This window comes from Oncorhynchus nerka, linkage group LG20 (assembly GCF_034236695.1).
Source record: "Oncorhynchus nerka isolate Pitt River linkage group LG20, Oner_Uvic_2.0, whole genome shotgun sequence".
NCBI classification, from domain to species: domain Eukaryota; kingdom Metazoa; phylum Chordata; class Actinopteri; order Salmoniformes; family Salmonidae; genus Oncorhynchus; species Oncorhynchus nerka.
Window position 1 is genome coordinate 44,443,747 of NC_088415.1, and position 23,292 is coordinate 44,467,038.

A 23,292-nucleotide genomic window follows, 5' to 3' on the forward strand; every position below is an offset into this window, starting at 1 on the left:
AGATCCCCAAGGATTGAAAGCTGCCGCAGTCATCCCCTCTTCAAAGGGGAGACACCCTGGACCCAAACTGTTACAGACCTATATCCATTCTGCCCTGCCTATCTAAGGTCTTCGAAAGCCAAGTCAACAAACAGGTCATTGACCATCTCGAATCCCACCGTACCTTCTCCGCTATGCAATCTGGTTTCCGAGCCGGTCACGGGTGCACCTCAGCCACACTCAAGGTACTAAACGACATCATAACCGCCATCGATAAAAGACAGTACTGTGCAGCCGTCTTCATCGACCTTGCCAAGGCTTTCGACTCTGTCAATCACCATATTCTTATCGGCAGACTCAGTAGCCTCGGCTTTTCGGATGACTGCCTTGCCTGGTTCACCAATTACTTTGCAGACAGAGTTCAGTGTGTCAAATCGGAGGGCATGTTGTCCGGTCCTCTGGCAGTCTCTATGGGGGTGCCACAGGGTTCAATTCTCGGGCCGACTCTTTTCTCTGTGTATATCAATGATGTTGCTCTTGCTGCGGGCGATTCCCTGATCCACCTCTATGCAGACGACACCATTCTATACACTTTTGGCCCGTCACTGGACACTGTGCTATCTAACCTCCAATCGAGCTTCAATGCCATACAACACTCCTTCCGTGGCCTCCAACTGCTCTTAAACGCTAGTAAAACCAAATGCATGCTTTTCAACCGATCGCTGCCTGCACCCGCTTGCCCGACTAGCATCACCACACTGGATGGTTCCGACCTTGAATATGTGGACACCTATAAGTACCTAGGTGTCTGGCTAGACTGCAAACTCTCCTTCCAGACCCATATCAAACATCTCCAATCGAAAATCAAATCAAGAGTCGGCTTTCTATTCCGCAACAAAGCCTCCTTCACTCACGCTGCCAAGCTTACCCTAGTAAAACTGACTATCCTACCGATCCTCGACTTCGGCGATGTCATCTACAAAATGGCTTCCAACACTCTTCTCAGCAAACTGGATGCAGTTTATCACAGTGCCATCCGTTTTGTCACTAAAGCACCTTATACTACCCACCACTGCGACTTGTATGCTCTAGTCGGCTGGCCCTCGCTACATATTCGTCGCCAGACCCACTGGCTCCAGGTCATCTACAAGGCCATGCTAGGCAAAGCTCCGCCTTATCTCAGCTCACTGGTCACGATGGCAACACCCATCCGTAGCACGCGCTCCGGCAGGTGTATCTCATTGAGCATCCCCAAAGCCAACACCTCATTCGGCCGCCTTTCGTTCCAGTACTCTGCTGCCTGTGACTGGAACGAATTGCAAAAATCGCTGAAGTTGGAGACTTTTATCTCCCTCACCAACTTCAAACATCAGCTATCTGAGCAGCTAACCGATCGCTGCAGCTGTACATAATCTATTGGTAAATAGCCCACCCATTTTCACCTACCTCATCCCCACAGTTTTTATTTATTTACTTTTCTGCTCTTTTGCACACAAATATCTCTACCTGTACATGATCATCTGATCATTTATCACTCCAGTGTTAATCTGCAATATTGTAATTATTCGCCTACCTCCTCATGCCTTTTGCACACATTGTATATAGACCCCCCTTTTTTTTTTTTTTTTCTCTACTGTGTTATTGACTTGTTAATTGTTTACTCCATGTGTAACTCTGTGTTGTCTGTTCACTCTGCTATGCTTTATCTTGGCCAGGTCGCAGTTGCAAATGAGAACCTGTTCTCAACTAGCCTACCTGGTTAAATAAAGGTGAAATAAAAATAAAATAAAAATTAAATCGCCAGACATAGAAAAATGCTTGTTGAAATTCTCAATTATTGTTGATTTATCGGTGGTGACAGTGTTTTCTAGCCTCAGTGTAGTGGGCAGCTGGGAGGAGGTGCTCTTATTCTCCATGGACTTTACAGTGTCCAATAACCTTTTTGAGTTTGTGCTACAGGATGCAAATTTCCGTTCGAAAGAGCTAGCCTTAGCTTTCCTAACTGATTGTGTATATTGGTTCCTAACTTCCCTGAAAAGTTGCATATCACGGGGGCTATTTTAAGTTTAACGCAGTATGCCATTTGATGTTTTTGTGTTGGTCAAGGGCAGTCATGTCTGGAGTCATGTCTGGAGTGAACCATATCTATTCCTGGTTCTACATTTTTTTGAATGGGGCATGCTTATTTAAGATGGTGAGGGAAGCACTTTTAAAGAATAACCAGGCATCCTCTACTGACAGGATGAGGTTAATATCCTTCCAGGATACCCGGGCCAGGTCGATTAGAAAGCCTGCTCGCTGAAGCGTTTGATGATGAGCATTTGCTGATGAGGGGTGGTCGTTTGATCGCAGACCCATTACAGATGCAGGCAATGAGGCAGTGATCGCTGAGGTCTTGGTTGAAGACAGCAGATGTGTATTTGGAGGGCAAGTAGATTAGGATGATATCTATGATGGTGCCCATGTTTATGGATTTGGGGTTGTACCTGGTAGGTTCACTGATAATTTGTGTGAGATTGAGGGCATCAAGCTTAGATTGTAGGATGGCCGGGGTGTTAAGCATGTCCCAGTTTAGGTCACCTAGCAGCACGAGCTCTGAAGACAGATGGGGGGCAATCAATTCATGGTGTCCAGGGCACAGTTGGGGGCAGAGGGTGGTCTATAGCAAGCGGGAACAGTGAGAGACTTGTTTCTGGAAAGGTGGATTTTTAGAAGTAGAAGTTCGAATTGTTTGGGTACAGACCTGGATAATATGACAGAACTCTGCAGGCTATCTCTGCAGTAAGATTGCCACTTCGCCCGCTTTGGCAGTTCTATCTTGTCGGAAAATGTGATAGTTAGGGATGGAAATTTCAGGGTTTTTGGTGGTCTTCCTAAGATAGGATTCAGACACGGCTAGGACATCTGGGTTGGCAGAGTGTGCTAAGGCAGTGAATAAAACAAACTTGGGGAGGAGGCTTCTAATGTTAACATGTATGAAACCAAGGCTTTTATGGTTACAGAAGTCAACAAATGAGAGCGACTGGGGAATGGGAGTGGAGCTAGGCACTGCTGGGCCTGGATTAACCTCTACATCACCAGAGGAACAGAGGAGGAGTAGGATGAGGGTAAGGCTAAAGGCTATAAGAACAAAGAGTAAAAGGAGCAGGTTTCTGAGCGCGACAGATTAGATTCAAGGCATATAAACAAAGGTATGGTGGGATGTGAATACAGTGGAGGTAAACCTAGGCATAGAGTGACGATAAGAGAGATATTGTCTCTAGAAACATCATTTAAACCAGGTGATGACACCTGTGTGTGGGAGGTGGAACAAAAGGGCATGTTGAGTAGGGCTAGAGGCTCTACAGTGAAATAAGATAATAATTACTAACCAGAACAGCAATGGACAAGGCATATTGACATGCGTAGCCGAGTGATCATAGGGGTCCAGTGAGTAGTTAAGCTGGCTGGAGACACGCCGATTTAGACAGCTAGCGGGCCGGGGCTAGCAAGCTAGCAGAAGGTTCTTAGAGGTACGTCGCGAAGGAAGAAGTCTGTTGTAGCCTCCTCGTGCAGAGCATCCTCGTACAGTTCCGTCGGACCAGCCGTGATGATTTAGTAGGGTTCGTGTAGTAAAGCTGCCCAGTCCAATTGGCAAAATAGGTATAGTGGCCCAAGAAATTGGCTGATGGACCTATTCAGCTAACAACCCGATATGCTCTAGACAGCTAGCGGGCCGCGGCTAGCAGATGGGCATTCAGGGGACACCGCGACAGAGGGGCCTGTTGCAAAAAGAACCCTCGGGCAGATTATGTCAGTAGTCCCGTCGTAATGGATTAGCAGGATTTTATGTAGTAAAAGGGGTCCATAATAGGTATTGTAGCCCAAGGAGTGGCTGATGGACCTCTTCAGCTAGCCGGGAGATGGGCCTAGCATCTGCTAGCTCCAGGCTAATTGGTGCTTGCTTCGGGACAGAGACGTTAGCCAGGAGTAGCAACTCGGATTGCAGATGGCTAGCTGCAATGATCCAGGTGAAAAGGTTCAGAGCTTGCGGTAGGAATCCGGGGATATGGAGAGAAAATAAGTCTGGTATGTTCTGGTATGAATCGCATTGTGCAAAACTGGCGAGAGATTTCCTAGCTAGAGGTTAGCTGATGACCACTAGCAGTGGTTAGCTGACTACTAGCTAGTAGCTAGTTAGCTGGCTAGCTTCTGTTGAGGGATTCTGGTTTGAAAGTAAAGAAAAATACTTTAGAAAATAGCATATCCATGCAACATTGGGTGAGGTGGGTTGCAGGAGAGTATATTGAAGTTGAGGTTTAGGAAAAAAATATAAAAAAGATATGCGAAGAAAAAAAATATACAGTGGGGAGAACAAGTATTTGATACACTGCCGATTTTGCAGGTTTTAAAAATCATACAATGTGATTTTCTTGATTTTTGTTTTAGATTCCGTCTCTCACAGTTGAAGTGTACCTATGATAAAAATTACAGACCTCTACATGCTTTGTAAGTAGGAAAACCTGCAAAATCGGCAGTGTATCAAATACTTGTTCTCCCCACTGTATACACGGGACAAGGCGAGGACAAAGACGTCTAATTGCTATGCCATCTTGGAAAGAAATATGGAGATTAGATGAATTGCATACACTCACTGTGATTCCCTGATACCCGTAGGTGGATAGCAATCGTATTGCGGGTGACTCGGCCAATAGAGTGCCCATCCAGCGCTCTGACGTCCATGGGAATGGAGAGGGGCTGAGTTGTGATACCAAGCTCTGACACCAAGGTAGCATCGATAAGTGATTTGGCCTGGTCACCCCATAACAGGGTGGCATGGAGATGGGTGCGAGTAATGGGAGATTGGAAAATCCTCGTACGGCTAACCAGAGTACTCGTGCCTACTGATGAGCCTGGTCTTTTCAATGGACAGGTGGAAATATAATGTCCTGACAGATTCCTTCACACTCCTACGTTCTCGTAGCTGCCCATCGATCCGGATGGTCAAGGCTATGAGGGAGTCGAGGTCCATTGGCAACTCCCGAGCTGCGAGCTCCTCACCTCTGATAATCCGTGAAGGTACATGTCGAACAATGCGTCCGGGTTCCAGGCATTCTCAGCCACCAACATGTGAAAATCCACTGCCTAGTCTGCCACTCTATGAGCGTCTTGATGTAGCTGGAGCAGTTTACGAGCAGCCTCAGAGTTCCTCTGTCCAGTGTCTGTGTTCTTTTGCCCATCTTAATATTTTCCTTTTATTCGCCAGTCAGAGATATGTCTTTTTCTTTGAAACTCTGCCTAGAAGGCCAGCATCCCAGAGTCGCCTCTTCACTTTTGACGTTGAGACTGATGTTTTGCGGGTACTATTTAATGAAGCTGCCAGTTGAGGACTTGTGAGGCGTCTGTTTCTCAAACTAGACACTCTAATGTACTTGTCCTCTTGCTCAGTTGTGCACTGGGGCCTCCCACACCTCTTTCTATTCTGGTTAGAGACCGTTTGTGCTGTTATGTGAAGGGAGTGGTGCACAGCGTTGTACAAGATCTTCAGTTTCTTGGCAATTTCTCGCATGGAATACCCTTCATTTCTCAGAACAAGAATAGACTGATGAGTTTCAGAAGAAAGGTCTTTGTTTCTGGCCATTTTGAGCCTGTAATCGAACCCACAAATGCTGATGCTCCAGATACTCAACTAGTCTAAAGGACAATTTTATTGCTTCAATAATCAGGACAACAGTTTTCAGCTGTGCTAACATAATTGCAAAAAGGTTTTCTAATGATCATTTAGCCTTTTAAAATTACAAACTTGGATTAGCTAATGTGCCATTGGAACACAGTAGTGGTGGTTGCTGATAATGGGCCTCTGTACACCTATGTAGATATTCCATAAAAAATCGTCCGTTTCCAGCTACAATAGTCATTTGCAATATTAACAATGTGTACATTGCATTTCTGATCAATTTGATGTCATTTTAATGGACAAAAATGTGCTTTTCTTTCAAAAACAAGGACATTTCTAAGTGACCCCAAACTTTTGAACGGTAGTGTAAGGCTGCCAATGAAAGGGTGGCATAGGTGGCTAGAAAGGGTACATTATAGCTGAGTGATGTCTCTAAGAGTGGAGGAGTCAATAGAAATGTTATAAATATAAATTACCATGCCTGCACCCTTCAGTTTCATAAATGCTTTATTCCCACTTAAAAGAGCCATGCAAAACAGAGATGAATGACGGAGTCTGTGTGGGTGAAATTGCAGATTCTATATTAACCTGCAGGGGAGTCCTATCCAGTACAATTTAAAATATTACCTTTTGAAAAGCACCTTGAGTGACTTAATAGGATGTAATAAATGAATGCACATCATTGCCATCGCAAATCGACTCAAACTACAGGGACTAGCGTTTCTAAGCTTCGATCAGAGTGTATAACTTAATAAATGGAATTATAGGTTTGTGATAGGAAACAAATACAGTATTGGACCTCCTTAAATGACCTTTAATTTATTTTGGGCAAGGATCTCAGCAGGGAAGCAGTCCTTGGGTAGCTTACCTTCTAAATGGACTGAGGTGGTCATGCACGATGGGCGCAATTGGGTTTTCCACACGGCCTACTCCCTTCATATTGAAGAGGCTGGCGGTTCTGCATCAGTGTGGGAGTCCAATTACTTGAGTCATACAGATCAGCTTTCGTAAGCAGTTAAAAGCAATTGACTCATTCTGGCCAATTTACAATATGCAAAATGAGAAATCTTTAAATCATTGTTATAGAAACGAATCATTCCAAAATGGACCAACAGGTAGCTGACAGAAATTCTGTTTGTGGTCCCTGACGTGGAGTAAAGAGACAAATCTCAACACTGTTCCTTTAAAGCTTTGACTCGTTCTTGACTGTCATAGTGATTAACTAGTTTGGACAGAGATGAAAGTGATATCATAAATGAGGCCTTTTAAATGCAAGGAAGTACAATGGGACAAGTGCGAGCAATATACAGTACAGTGAAGAGCTCTCAAACAATGACATCAAATATCTCAAACATCACATTATGTATTTCTCATTCCAATGAAAGAGATTATACTTGGCACTCAATTGTCTTTTCAGGATCCCAACTCCTCTAAGAAGCAATCACCACGCAGAATGGATTTAAGTCAATTAGAGGAATTTGGAAGAGCAAATTCCATGCTTGGGGTAAGTGTATGCATAGGGCTGTGAAGCTCATGGAATTTTGGATGACGGTTGTTGGTTAGCCAAATAACCGTGGTTACCATAATAACCGTTTGAATAAAGTTTTTTTTAAAGACGCACATTTTCTCCTCTAATCAACATTGACACTAGTTCATCTTGAATAATAGTTTTAAGTTAACAATTAAAACAATGAAACGTTTAAACACTTTACTTCAAAGAATCAACACTCGTTTTCATATAATTTCAAAGTGTACAAGTAAGCTAACTCATATGTATAGGTTAGACGTCTTAATAACAAGTAGACTATTATTACTTAAGCGTAATTTCAGGTGAACAAAAAAAAGTCAATACCAGAGGTTTGGTATTTATTAGGGATCCCCATTAGGTGCAGGTGCAGCAGCTACTCTTCCTGGGGTCCAGAAAGATTAAGTCAGTTACTGTATGTAGCCTATAGTTTATCATTATACACTGAACAAAAATATAAACGCAACATGTAAAGTGTTGATCCAATGTTTCATGAGCTGAAATAAAAGATCCCAGAAATGTTCCATATGCACAAAAAGCTTATTTCTCTCAAATGCACACGTGTTTACATCCCTTTGCCAAGATAATCCATCCACCTGACAGGTGTGGCATATCAAGAAGCTGATTAAACAGCAAGCTCATTACACATGTGTGCTGTGGACAATAAAAGGCCAATCTAAAATGTACAGTTTTGTAACACAACTCTTTGCCACAGATGTCTCAAATTTTTAGGGAGCGTGCAATTGGCATGCTGATTGCAGGAACTTCCACCATAGCTGTTGCCAGAGAATTGAATGTTAATTTCTCTACCATAAGCCACCTCCAACATCATTTTAGAGAATTTACAACCAGCCTCATAACCGCAGACCACGTGTATGGCGTTGTGTGGGCGAGCGGTGTGCTGATGTCAACATTGTGAACAGAGTGTCCCATGGTGGCGATGGGGTTATGGTACGGGCAGGCACAAGCTACAGACAACGAACACAAATGCATTTTATTGATGGCAATTTGAATGCATAGAGATGCCGTGACGAACCCAATGTGAGGCCCATTTTTTTAAGGTATCTGTGACCAACAGATGCATATCTGTATTCCAATGTGAAATCCATTGATTAGGGCCTATTCAATTTACTTCAATTTACTGAGTTACTGATATGAACTGAAACTCAGTAAAATCTTAAAAATTGTTGCATGTTGCAATTATACTTTTGTTCGGTATAGTTATCATTATTGGCTTGGTGGATGTCACTTAACTGACGCAACACAAATAATGTTATTATGACAGCAGAAGTAGCCTACTAGTAGGCCTAGCTAACGTTAGCAAACTTGAATGAAATAAATATCAAATTACACTTATACATTTACACTTGTACTTGTTTACATGACTTTAATACTCTACAAATGGACTCCTTCAAATAATTTACTCTGGCAAGTTTGCCACAGGAGAACTGCAGAATGGAAGTCGAAACCATCACTTTCGTTGTTGGCTGTGCCCACAGCAACATTTAAAAAATGAGGTGGATAGGAGCAAAGCAGGAAGTAAACGCAAGACGTGTACCCATCAATATGTGCTGTGATTTGTTGATTCAACTCAACTATTAAACAAAATACATTCCATTGCATGAGCCATATCAGTTAACATAATTTGAATGAACATTCTACATTACATATGGAAATGATTACATCACAATCCCAGGCAGCGATTGCGAGTGTACCCATGAGTTTACCAGTCAAATTGCCAGGTTTAGAGGTTCCCAGCACGTTCTATTTATTCTATTTCTATGTGTGCTGCTGCCGCAGGGAGGGGCGCGCTACGTAGTTCATTCCACCAAAACAAAGTTGTATTATTTTCATGGCAGTCATCAACCATAACAGTCGGTTACATGGTTATACGGTAGAAATGTGCCAGCACTACGCATGCCCAGAATATAGAGCTCTTAGACACATGGGTAATTGGACAAGTGCATAGACAAGGCACAAAGTCATTAAGTCATTTAATAATGGACACTCACACACCACAATCTATTTACTACTCACAGAAAAGTACAAGGATAAAGTACTTTGATGTCTGAGCCATCTTTAAATTAGATAAGGGGGAGGGAGCTTACTATGTATTCAGAACATATTCGTCCATTTCCACAAAGCCTGCACACAAATACACAAAGTGAATCTAATCTAAGTGATTGGCTATGTAGGTAGCACAAACTAGAAGAGGTAAAACATCCATATCACATTTCTTCATCACAGAACTTGTTGGAGATTAGGCACATCATGCAGATGAATATAATCAAACCAAGTAACTACCTAAATCAATTTAGGACTAAACTCAGAATCCTAGACCCCCAGCTCTGAGTAATTGAGTACTTTGCGGGGCTGTTGCTCAAATCAAATCAAAGTCTCCTGAAGGGGAATAGGTTTTGTCGTGCCCTTTTCACGACTGTCTGGGTGTGCTTGGACCATGTTAGTTTGTTGGTGATTTGGACACCAAGGAACTTGAAGCTCTCAACCTGCTCCACTACAGCCCCGTCGATGAGAATGGGGGCGTGCTCGGTCGTCCTTTTCCTGTAGTCCACAATCATCTCCTTAGTCTTGATCACATTGAGAGAGAGGTTGTTGTCCTGGCACCACATGGCCAGGTCTCTGACCTCCTCCCTATATGCTTTCTCGTCGTTGTTGGTGATCAGGCCTACCACTGTTGTGTCATCTGCAAACTTAATGATGGTGTTGGAGTCGTGCCTGGCCGTACAGTCATGAGTGAAAAGGGAGTACAGGAGGGGGCTGAGCACGCACCCCTGAGGGGCCCCCGTGTTAAGAATCAGCGTTGCGGATGTGTTGCTCCCTACACTTACCACCTGGGGGTGGCCTGTCAGGAAGTCCAGGATCCAGTTGCAGAGGGAGGTGTTTAGTCCCAGGGTCCTTAGTTTAGTGATGAGCTTTGAGGGCACTATGGTGTTGAACGCTGAGCTGTAGTCAATGAATAGCATTCTCACATAGGTGTTCCTTTTGTACAGGTGTGAAAGGGCAGTGTGGAGTACAATAGAGATGGCATAATCTGGGGATCTGTTGGGGCGGTGTGCAAATTGGAGTGAGTTTCTGGGATAACGGTGTTGATGTGAGCCATGACCAGCCTTTCAAAGCACTTTATGGCTACAGACGTGAGTGCTATGGGTCGGTAGTCATTTAGGCAGGTTACCATAGTCCCTGTGCCCAAGTGTTCTTGAAACATGTTGGCATTACAGACTCAGACAGGGAGAGGTTGAAAATGTCAGTGAAGACACTTGCCAGTTGAATGTTGACCTGTTTAAAGGTCTTACTCACATCGGCTGTGGAGAGTGTGATCAAACAGTCGTCCGGAACAGCTGGTGCTCTCATGCATGTTTCAGTGTTACTTGCCTCAAAGCGAGCATAGAAGTCATTTAGCTCGTCTGGTAGGCTCGTGTCATTGGGCTGCCTCCCTTTGTAGTCTGTAATAGTTTGCAAGCCCTGCCACATCCGACGAGCGTCGGAGCCGGTGTAGTATGAGTCGATCTTAGTCCTGTATTGACGCTTTGCCTGTTTGATGGTTTGTTGAAGGGCATAGCGGGATATCTTATAAGCTTCTGGGTTAGAGTCCCACTCGTTGAAAGCGGCAGCTCTACCCTTTAGCTCAGTGCGTATGTTGTCTGTAATCCATGGCTTCTGGTTTGGGTATGTACGTACAGTCACTGTGGGAACGACGTCATCGATGCACTTATTGATGAAGCCAGTGACTGATGTGGTGTACTCCTCAATGCCATCGGAAGAATTCCGGAACATATTCCAGTCTGTGCTAGCAAAAAAGTCCTGTAGCTTAGCATCTGCTTCATCTGACCACTCCTTTATTGACCGAGTCACTGGTGCTTCCTGCTTTAATTTGTGCTTGTAAGCAGGAATCAGGAGGATAGAATTATGGTCAGATTTCCCAAATGGAGGGTGAGGGAGAACTTTGTACGCATCTCTGTGTTTAAAAAAAAAATGTACCTTTATTTTACTAGGCAAGTCAGTTAAGAACAAATTCTTATTTTCAATGACGGCCTAGGAACAGTGGGTTAACTGCCTGTTCAGGGGCAGAACGACAGATTTTGTACCTTGTCAGCTCAGGGATCTGAACTTGCAACCTTTCGGTTACTAGTCCAATGCTCTAACCACTAGGCTACCCTGCCGTGTGTGGAGTAAAGGTGGTCTTGAGTTTTTTTCCTTCTGGTTGCACATTTAACATGCTGATAGAAACAATTTAAAACAGATTTAAGTTTCCCTGCATCCCTGCAAGTTTCCCCGGCAACTAGGAGCGCCGCCTCTGGATGAGCTTTTTCCTGTTTGCTTATGGTGGTATACAGCTCATTGAGTGCGGTCTTAGTGCCAGCATCGGTCTGTGGTGGTATGTAGACAGCTACGAAAAATACAGATGAAAACTCTCTAGGTAGTGTGGTCTACAGCTTATCATGAGATACTCTACATCAGGTGAGCAAAACCTTGACTTCCTTAAATATCGTGCAGCAGCTGTTGTTTACAAATATACATAGACCGCCACCCCTTGTCTTACCAGAGGCATCTGTTCTATCCTGGCGATGCAGTGTGTAACCCACCAGCTGTATGTTAATCATGTCGTCATTCAGCCGTGACTCTGTGAAATATTATCTATTACAGTTTTTAATGTCCCGTTGGTAGGATATACGTGCATTTAGCCCGTCCAATTTATTTTCCAGCGATTGTGTGTTGGCTAGTATTACGGATGACAAGGGCAAATTAGCTACTCATCAGCGGATCCTCACAAGGCACTCGTTCCACAATATCTTTTCCGTCTCTTTCTCCTGTGAATGACGGGGATGAGTGCCTTATTCGGGTGTTTGGAGTAAATCCCTCTCGTCCGACTCATTAAAGATAAATTCTTCATCCAGTTCAAGGTGAGTAATCGCTGTTCTGTTTTCCAGAAGCTCTTTTCAGTCACAAGAGACGGTAGCAGCAACATTATGTACAAAATACGTTTTAAAAAATGCGAAAAAACTAAAAAAATAGCATAGTTGGTTCAGGGCCCATGAAACGGCAGCCATTCTCTCCAGTGCCTTCTTTAGATGGCTGCTGCTATTGTGAAGTTTCATCAGAGCCCTGGTCTCTCTGGATCTGTGGGACTGCAGTTGTGATAGTAGCCTTAATACGAGTCACTCTGAGCCTGGCTCTGTTTGTCCAGCTGAATCCCATTTCTACCTGCCTTCAACCCAGAGACCCCTGAGCCCTGTCCAGACAGCTCAAAGCTTTCACCCTGGTATGACTTCAACCTGACAGACTTTTGACAAACACATAGTAGAGCTCTCCAAACAACACTATAGCAATAATAATGTATGTGTTGTATAAAGCATCTGAAGCACGGAACAAAATATAGGCCAAGTGGAAGGTGATTTCATTCCTGTGCTCCAAAGTGACCTGTGCATTTTGGAAGTCCAGTTTGGAGAGCAATACGACATACTCACAACACAGTGAAATGGGAGGCCATGAACAAATGTCTACACATGAAATAGATCTGATCAAAAACTCTTCTTAAGGACTCAAACAGATAACACTGCAGCTGTGGTTGTGTGACTGAGACTGAATATTGGAGACAAGTAGAAAAGAGTGACAAACTGAGACGTAGGGAATAGATAAGGCAACCTATGTGACTTTGAAGACCAAAATATAGGAGAAATGCTGAGTAAAACAGCTAAAACTGACTATGAACCTGTGATGTGGAAACTCTACAATTTATCCTATGTCGTCATATTCCAAATCTCAGAATCGTCCTTAGAAATGTTGACAAATGTCTGTATCCGGATAAAATAAACTGCTTTACAAAAGAAACGAATGCAGCTTAACTGCATAACGGAATGTTTATAACGTCCCTGAAGTTTTTGTAAAAATGATGGAATCAACTCTCTAGAATTTACACGAGTACATTCAGGACAGATAGGACAAATGCATGCATGGGAATTTCACACATTCTGATAAACATTCACTCAAAAAGAGAGGCACATACCAGGATCAGACTTGGAAAATGTGTCCACGTCCAGAAGATCCCTAAGGAGATAACATACAGGGGAAAAAAAATAATAATAATTTAATCCGGCCGTTATTCTTTCCATAGAGTGTATTCAATGTCACTGCAGCACCCACTTGAACATATTTCAATGTAGTCTTTCTTCACTTGTTAGTACATCATTTCTCATGGGAAACACTAGGTAGTTTTCCCACCTCAAAACAAAATGTATTGTATACATCATTTCAAATGCTGTTGGCTATCATTGAAGAGCTGGAGGCGGGATTTAGAAGAGGAAACAATAGCGATAAACAGACTGAACTGATTGTCATTAACATTCTTGTCATTATGTGAGATTCTACTTAGCCAGAGTCAGATGAACTCATGGATACCATTTGTATTCCTCTGCATACAATGTGAAGGAGGATAGAGGTAGTTTCCAGAGCCAATGCTAACTAGCATTAGCACAATAACTGGAAGTCTACAGTTACGTAGGTAAGTTCAGCGCTATTGTTTTCTCTCTTGAATTCTGCCTCCAGTTCTTCAATGATAGCCAACAGCATCGGTAGAAAAATGGCTTAAATGCCAGAATCGCAGTATCCCTTTAACATTTTGCTTATGTTTAGTGTTCCTCTGTTGTAGAAATATATTTATTCTGTGAGAACAACAAATGAATAATACTTAATGTAAGATTCAGCACAACTGAAAATGTATTGTTGAACAAAATACATAACAAAATCAGCCAGTGTGCATAGGGTGACACCAGAACATTTTTTGGCTAAATATATGTGTAAGACTGAAGTGACATACATAATCAATTAGATCACACAGCATCATAATCAGTGGGTCGGACTTCCTGATAAGGAACATGAACAATTGTTTCTACACCAATTTTGGCCCAGTGCATGAATAATAACGACCTTATTTCATATTACACACCTAAAGAAAATGTCAGTAAAATAACGTATTTACAGGCCAAAATAGACTAACAACCCAATTCAGAGGCACACAAAGTGTATACCTCCATTAATGACAGTCCCAAGATAATAGCACTAGTTTGGTCCATTTACAGGTACTGTATCCTGATTAAGGTCATCACCTTTGAGTAGGAGATTTGTAGTCGCTCTGGATAAGAGCGTCTGCTAAATGACTTAAATGTAAAATGTAAATGTGAGATAAGATTTTGTTGTCACCACTATAGTACAACAGTTGGTCTGAGTTCAACATCATCCCCCATGTATAGGATCAAATGAATGGTGCGATAAGTGTAAAATTATCAGTCACAGTAACCAACTCTTTCCTCCGCAGATGAGGACAGTCTCGTGGGATCATTTCTATATCGTCAGTATTTGAGTCACTGCCATTGGATTCATGGTTCATATTATATCAAAGGAGAAACAACTACTCCCAATGACAGACGTGGCACAAACACCGAGTCTCTCTGAGGAGCTCTGGACCACTGAGCTGAGGTACATTTGCACCCCCCCAGCTGACATGTTTTTCAGAGAAGGGAACTGTCTGTGCTTGCTGGTGTCTGTCTCTGTGTGTTCTGAAGAAGGTTGTGAAGCCGAAACGTCCGTGTATGTTATCCCTGATGCAATGAAAATATATATTTTTAAATGAAGTAAGCTTCATGTGACATATCTTTGAAAGCGAAGCCATTATACCTTTTTGTTTGGCTGCACTACTTTACCAGGTCAGTGAGTTGAGAATCCCTCTACTCTTTTCCATTTTTCTGTACTCATACCTCAGGTTCATTTTAGGTTGGCAGTTTGCCAGATGCACAACACGTCGAGGAAATGGGTTGATGAGAGGCAGGCAAATGAAACGAATGTTGTGGCTGATTGTGTTGTCCGCTTGAGACTTGCAAGGTTTTATTAGCTGTGATAAGAGGAGAAGTTGCTGATGTGTCCCACAGAGAACCACCCACTTGTTTCTAAGCATGGAGGAAATCCAGAGTTAAGGCTTTGTAATCTCCAAGGTGGCACCATCAGCCGTTCCATTCGCTTTTCAGAGGCAGGGAGGATTATTGTTTGGTGCCAGTGGTGGCTGGTTTGTGACCATGGAATTCTGACCATCCCAGTGACTCTTTTATTTGGACAGAACACGAAGGCCACTCAGCCAAAAATGTATAATCCCATCCCACTGGGGGCACCATGTCATTTTTGGTGGGTAATGTTTGGTTAAGGCATTTTTTGAATGTCCTATTTGTTATCACTGGGCTTTCAACCATTTTAAAGCACAACAAAGATAAAATGTGAATACAATGTCAGATGTTTTGTATTTATACAACAACTTACTGTGTTATCACTGTGCTTCATGTAATAGCACAACCAAATGATCTGGATTGCAGAAAGGGCCAGTGATCCAAGCTGTTTAAGATTCTGCACAGATGATTTAAGCGATTGTGAAGATCTCCACAGATCTGCAACCTTTGCATGGTATCCTGAACATGCACGCTTTCTATGATTACATCAGAAAACATTTATAGTTACAGTAGGCTAACCTCAAAATGTGGCCATGGTTACTCGTTTTAAGGTTGAATCCTGTTTCATTCGTTTGTAAGATATCCTTAAATGTAGGCTATTTATTACAAAAGTGTTATTCAATTTTGTTTGGCTGACAACACAGCCAAACATCAACATTTAAAGGATATCTAATGCTTAGATAGTTTCATCTGAGCCACTGGCTTAATCTTATTCTTTAACTTTTATTTTTGGTTTAGTTGGAGACTATCATTTGTAATATTAGGCTGTAAACTGTATTTCTAGTGTAATTGAACTGTGTTTGGGTGTTAGCACAAACAAATATCAACATTTGAAGGAGAAGTATCTTTTGAGCCACTGACTCTGTCTAGAGATTTATAAATGATATGATGGACTCACATCGCCATCTCAACCAACAATCAAAGTTTAAGTATAAGACTTTAAAGTGCCTTTAAAGATTGATTTGATTTAATGTAGTCCTATTCTTTAACTTTGATTGTTGGTTGAGATGGTGATGTGAATCCATCATATAATGTATTAATGTGTAGTCTAAATGGAATTAAAGCCAAACTAAATCAGTGGCACAGATGGAACTATCCAAACAGAAGTTCTCCTTCACATATGATATTTGCTGTGTTGACAACAAAACACAATTCAATATCAAATTAATAATTGATGTGTTGGATTCACGTCTCCATCTCAACCTAAAATCTTAGTTGAAGAATAGGACTGAACCTAATCTAATCAAGCATTATAAGCACTTTAAAAAATGTTTGATTTGATTTAGTCCTATTCTTTAACTTAGATTTCTGCAATAGAGATGTGAATCCAACATATTAAAGATTAACTTGAAGATTACATTTGAAATCAACCAAAGCTTGAAACCCTAGGCATATACAGTGGGGCAAAAAAGTATTTAGTCAGCCACCAATTGTGCAAGGGGCGGCAGGGTAGCCTAGTGGTTAGAGCGTTGGACTAGTAACTGGAAGGTTGCAAGTTCAAACCCCCGAGCTGACAAGGTACAAATCTGTCGTGCTGCCCCTGAACCGGCAGTTAACCCACTGTTCCTAGGCCGTCATTGAAAATAAGAATTGGTTCTTAACTGACTTGCCTAGTTAAATAAAGGTAAAATTTTAAAAAGTTCTCCCACTTAAAAATAGAGAGGCCTGTATATTGTTCATCATAGGTACACTTCAACTATGAGGGAAAAAAATCCAGAAAATCACATCGTACGATTTTTAATGAATTTATTTGCAAATTATGGTGGAAAATAAGTATTTGGTCAATAACAAAAGTTTATCTCAATACTTTGTTATATACCCTTTGTTGGCAATGAAAGAGGTCAAATGTTTTCTGTAAGTCTTCACAAGGTTTTCACACACTGTTGCTGGTATTTTGGCCCATTCCTCCATGCAGATCTCCTCTAGAGCAGTGATGTTTTGGGGCTGTTGCTGGGCAACACAGACTTTCAACTCCCTCCAAAGATTTTCTATGGGGTTGAGATCTGGAGACTGGCTAGGCCACTCCAGGACCTTGAAATGCTTCTTACGAAGCCACTCCTTCGTTGCCCAGGTGGTGTGTTTGGGATCATTGTCATGCTGAAAGACCCAGCCACGTTTCATCTTTAATGCCCTTGCTGATGGAGGGAGGTTTTCACTCAAAATCTCACGATACATGGCCCCATTCATTCTTTCCTTTACACGGATCAGTCGTCCTGGTCCCTCTGCAGAAAAACAGCCCCAAAGCATGATGTTTCCACCCCCATGCTTCACAGTAGGTATGGTGTTCTTTGGATGCAACTCAGCATTCTTTGTCCTCCAAATACAACGAGATGAATTTTTACCAAAAAGTTATATTTTGATTTCATCTAACCATATGACATTCTCCCAATCTTCTTCTGGATCATCCAAATGCTCTCTAGCAAACTTCAGAAGGGCCTGGACATGTACTGGCTTAAGAAGGGGGACACGTCGGGCACTGCAGGATTTGAGTCCCTGGCAGCGTAGTGTGTTACTGATGGTAGGCTTTGTTACTTTGGTCCCAGCTCTCTGCAGGTCATTCACTAGGTCCCCCCGTGTGGTTCTGGGATTTTTGCTCACCGTTCTTGTGATGTCTTGTATGTCTTCAATTTCCTAATAATTGCTCCCACAGTTGATTTCTTCAAACCAAGCTGCTTACCTATTGGAGATTCAGTCTTCCCAGCCTGGTGCAGGTCTACAATTTTGTTTCTGGTGTCCTTTGACAGCTCTTTGGTGTTGGCCATATTGGAGTTTGGAGTGTGACTGTTTGAGATTGTGGACAGGTGTCTTTTATACTGATAACAAGTTCAAACAGGTGCCATTAATACAGGTGGGGGACAGAGGAGCCTCTTAAAGAAGAAGTTACTGGTCTGTGAGAGCCAGAAATCTTGCTTGTTTGTAGGTGACCAAATACTTATTTTCCACCATAATTTGCAAAAAAAATCATTAAAAATCCTACAATGTGATTTTCTGGATTTTTTTTCTCATTTTGTCTGTCATAGTTGAAGTGTACCTATGATGAAAATTACAGGCCTCTCTCATCTTTTTAAGTGGGAGAACTTGCACAATTGGTGGCTGACGAAATACTCCCCCCACTGTATGTATTGTCTATTTTTAGTTGAACCCTGGGTTAAATTGAAACAATAACTGTTACAAATACTATACAGGCCTAAATAGTCTCATTGATGATATATGAATCATAAAGTATGGTTACATTTCATTCGCTCTGTTAAACCTACCCTTTGGAATGACTTCAATAGCAACAGTGAATATACAGTATTTAGTTAATACAAGATTTCTCAATAATCATTTTCCTGATAGCCCATTGGTAATAGTCAATGACAAATATAAAAGCTAAACAGGGCTGGGCTTGGTTATTAAATTAAGTGATGAGAGAACAAATTAATAGTTGTAGATCAACTCTCCAGTCGGAGGTCCTGCCAGCCTATTGTTTTTTTTCTGATAGTGGATATAACGTTAAAGATCTGATGTTGTTTGAAAGGTACAAATTCAACATACAGTGCATTCGGAAAATATTCAGACCCCTTGACTTTTCCACATTTTGTTACATTACAGCCTTATTCTGAAATGGATTAAATATTTTTCTCCCTTATCAATCTATACACATTATCCCAGAATGACAAAGCAAAAACACGTTTTTATTTATTTGATCAGATTTATAAACAATAAATAACTGATATCAAATTTACATAAGTATTCAGACCTTTTACTCAGTATTTTGTTGAAGCACCTTTGGCAGTGACTACAGCCTCGAGTCTTCTTGAGTATGACACTACGAGCTTGGCACACCTGTATTTGGGGAGTTTCTCACATTTTTCTCTGCAGATCCTCTCAAGCTCTGTCAGATTGGATGGAGAGTGTCGCTGCACAGCCAATGTCAGGTCTCTCCAGAGATGTTTGATCGGGTTCAAGTCCCGAAGCCACTTCTGCGTTAGGGTCGTTGTCCTGTTGGAAGGCGAACATTCACCCCAGTTTGAGGTCCTGAGCACTCTTTTCATCAAGGATCTCTCTGTACTTTTCTCCATTTATCTTTCCCTCAATCCTGACTAGTCTCCCATTCACTGCCGCTGAAAAACATACCCACAGCATGATGCTGCCAGCACCATGCTTCACTGTAGGGATGGTGCCAGGTTTCCTCCAGACATGACACTTGGCATTCAGGCCAAAGAGTTCAATCTTGGTTTCATCAGACCAGAGAATCTTGTTGGTCTGAGAGTCCTTTAGGGGCCCTTTGACAAACTCCAAGTGGCCTGTCATGTGCCTTTTACTGAGGAATGGCTTCTGTCTGGCCACTCTACCATAAAGGCCTGATTGATGGAGTACTGCATAGATGGTTGTCCTTCTGGAAGGTTCTCCCATCCTCACAGAGGAACTCTGGAGCTCTGTCAGAGTGAACATCGGGCTCTTGGTCACCTCCCAGACCAAGGCCCCTCTCCCCCGATTGCTCAGTTTGGCAGGGCGGCCAGCTCTAGGAAGAGTCTTGATGGTTCCAAACTTCTTCCATTTAAGAATGATGGAGGCCACTATGTTCTTGGGACCTTCAATGCTGCAAAACATTTTTGGCACCCTTCCCCAGATCTGTGCCTCGACACAATCCTGTCTCGGAGCTCTACAGACAATTCCTTCGACCTCATGGCTTGGTTTTTGCTTTGACATACACTGTCAACTGTGGGACCTTATATAGACAGGTGTACCTTTCCAAAACATGTCCGATCAGTTGAATTTACCACAGGTTTAACTCCAATCAAGTTGTAGAATCATCTCAAAGATGATCAATGGAAACAGGATGAACCTGAGCTCAATTTCATGTCTCATAGCAAAGGGTCTGAATACTTATGTAAATTAGGTTTTTCTGGTTTTTAATTGTAATACATTAATACAAAAAAAGGTAAAACATTTTGTTGCTTTGTAATTATGCGATATTGTGTGTAGATTGATGATTACTTTTTATTTGATTTAATCAATTTTAGAATAAGGCTGTAACGTAACAAAATGTGGAAAAAAAGAAGGGGTCTGAATATGACTTGTATGCTCTAGTCGGGTGGCCCTCGCTACATATTCGTCGCCAGACCCACTGGCTCCAGGTCATCTACAAGTGCATGCTAGGTAAAGCTCCGCCTTATCTCAGTTCACTGGTCACGATGGCAACACCCATCCGTAGCACGCGCTCCAGCAGGTGTATCTCACTGATCATCCCTAAAGCCAACACCTCATTTGGCCGCCTTTCGTTCCAGTACTCTGCTGCCTGTGACTGGAACGAATTGCAAAAATCGCTGAAGTTGGAGACTTTTATCTCCCTCACCGACTTCAAACATTAGCTATCTGAGCAGCTAACCGATTGCTGCAGCTGTACATAATCTATTGGTAAATAGCCCACCCATTTTCACCTACCTCATCCCCATACTGTTTTCATTTATTTACTTTTCTGCTCTTTTGCACACCAATATCTCTACCTGTACATGACCATCTGATCATTTATCACTCCAGTGTTAATCTGCAAAATTGTAATTATTCGCCTACCTCCTCATGCCTTTTGCACACAATGTATATAGACTCCCCTTTTTTCTACTGTGTTATTTACTTGTTAATCGTTTACTCCATGTGTAACTCTGTGTTGTCTGTTCACACTGCTATGCTTTATCTTGGCCAGGTCGCAGTTGCAAATGAGAACTTGTTCTCAACTAGCCTACCTGGTTAAAGGTGAAATAAATTAAAAAATTAAAAAATTAAAATACTTTCCAAATGCACAGTTTGTCACATACAAGGTTTGTCTATGTTGAACATTGGTTACAATAATGACATAATCTTGTGGTTTTCACCCTCAAAACAACAGTTTATGTTGATGACTTTTTTCAAATCCAATGTATTTTCCATGTCGATTCCACGTCACAATAAGTTGACAAATTAAGTTGAAACAGTTAGTATGACATTCTATGTCAGTATCAGATATGAGGAATGTAACCTGGCTTGTAGGATATGAGTAGCTACAGGTGAGCTCAGCAGTGGAGGCTAGTGGGAGGACAGGCTCATTGTAACGGCTGGAATGGAGTGGAGTCAAACGTGGTTCCCATATGTTTGATGTTTTTCAATACCGTTCTATTCCAGCCATTACAATGAGCCCATCTACCTATACCTCCTCCCACCAACATCCTCTGGAGCTCAGGGACCCTTGAATAGCTTATAGGGCCAATACAGAATACTTACCTGCTACCTCTTTTTTATTTTTGTATGTAGCCTTAGTTGAAAGTTAATGAACACACATGTCACCTGTTAAAGTGTTATTAGAGGCCCTTATAAACTCACATTATTTAGTCATATTGCAGATCCCTTGTGAAACCTCTATAAGTGCTGTTGGTTTTGTACAGTAGCATTGTAGGTTACGGTACATACCGTAGGTTATGCTACAACAAATTTTATCTGTGGTTGATGAATCACAGTTCACAGTGTCTCAGTGCGATTATCTGATGACCTTTCCTGGAAATAACATGCGTCTGAAAACAAACACATACTTCTATGGAAAACACTGGAATGGCTGTGATGCAGACAGCAGAAAATGTCAATATTTTCTCCCCAAAAAACAGTTATTCCATTTGTTCCTGAGCTTTAGCATACTGTCCTGTACTGTATACAGGCCCAGCCCTCAGCATGAATACTATTTTTTTTCCTCCACAGAACTCGTTGGTATCCGGTTGCTAAGCAACCTTATTTTGTTTGTCTAGATGAAACCAATCTGTCAAAATTTGCTAGCTCACGTCTAAATTCTCAAATTATATGCATACAGCAATTCCAACCACAAAATGTACTGGCTTTGATTTTAAGCCTCAAAATACAAGAACTTGCCTAACTAACAGCTAAATGTTTGTTTTGGACTTTGTTAAAATTCAAATTCTATTCTTTTTTTTAGGCTCCACATGTTTTCATGGAAAATAAACCAATTAGCAGCAATGGCCTGCCATTGTATGAATATAAAAAGGTTTAGGGCCTTACTGTGTAGATCATATTGGTCCTGCCATTGTATGAAAATATTTCTAAATCGATTGCTGTGTCAATTAATTAATACAGTGCCAGGGTTTTTTAATCACATGTACGCTCACTGGCAACTGACGGGATGAAACATTTGACCGTGAAAAGGATGTCGAGGGGGCAACAACAGGCACATTTGATACTGGGGGTTCTGCATAGAGGCAGATGAGTCTGCTTTCTATGAAGTACTATATTACGAGAAAGATATCATGTGACAAAAGTTTTCATGAAGACAATTACGTGGACAATGTGGGAATACTGTATACTCCACACATGTAATGGTTAGTTCACAGGTAGCCAAGGTCTATTGTAGGTATGGTTCTACATAGGCTACACCTGCTTGAGAGGTGATTAATCGCTAGCCATACCACAACACTATCCAGTCTCAGTGCCTGAAAATTATGCATTAGCACTGTCGACTACACCCGGCTGATGCACTGCGGTCAGGCACGTCTCCGCGCACCTTTGAAGGTGTATCAGGAAGGAGGTGAATTTGAATCCATGATGAGGTGAAACAATGGTTTTATCATATTTCTACTCTATGCTTGGTATTCTAAAACAATACGAATGCTGCCTAAATTAAGATACATATTTAACTTGGTGTGCACACTAATTTCATATGAATACAGAACATGTGCTTTAAATAATTGAAATATTATATTAGCACACATAAGGGTCACATCTGCATACGTTCAATACAATATGTTTCACTTATAGAATATCTAATCGCGCCATTTAACATTGTATCATACATTCATGACCTTACCTGCATGACACGGTTACTTCAATTTTAGTTGCAGGAACGATGTTGTTCAGCGGATCGAACTCCCCTATTGATGCCATCATCTCTTTAAATGTGCACGTTTCAAGCTCTTTTGGTGAAATATCTCAAGTATATTCTCGACCATTAAAAATTTAAATCAAACCACATGTTAGTTGTAGAGCCATATCCGTCTTCATTGAGTTTTGGAAAGAAGCGAGTCCTAGAGTAAAATACATTGCATTGGAGAGGAAAGCAATTCATCCTTCACAGTGTAGCCTACAGGAGAACTGAAGCG

The 23,292-nt window shown here is 41.8% G+C and overlaps 1 protein-coding gene across 2 annotated transcripts in view; it reads right to left on the reverse strand.

Annotated features, from left to right (window-relative positions):
* The window catches only part of LOC115101709 (copine-9-like), a 113,715-nt gene extending 90,635 nt beyond the window's left edge, over positions 1 to 23,080 (reverse strand). Inside the window, exons 1-2 of one of the 2 annotated variants that reach the window (XM_029621176.2) lie at positions 23,001 to 23,080; positions 13,186 to 13,226 (exon numbers count right to left, since the gene is read on the reverse strand). In XM_029621176.2, coding sequence (XP_029477036.1) covers positions 13,186 to 13,226; positions 23,001 to 23,080 — 121 coding nt within the window. The remainder of the gene's footprint in view (positions 1 to 13,185; positions 13,227 to 23,000) is intronic. The other variant, XM_029621177.2, reaches the window with a different exon arrangement.
* Between the last annotated feature and the right edge of the window lie 212 nt (positions 23,081 to 23,292).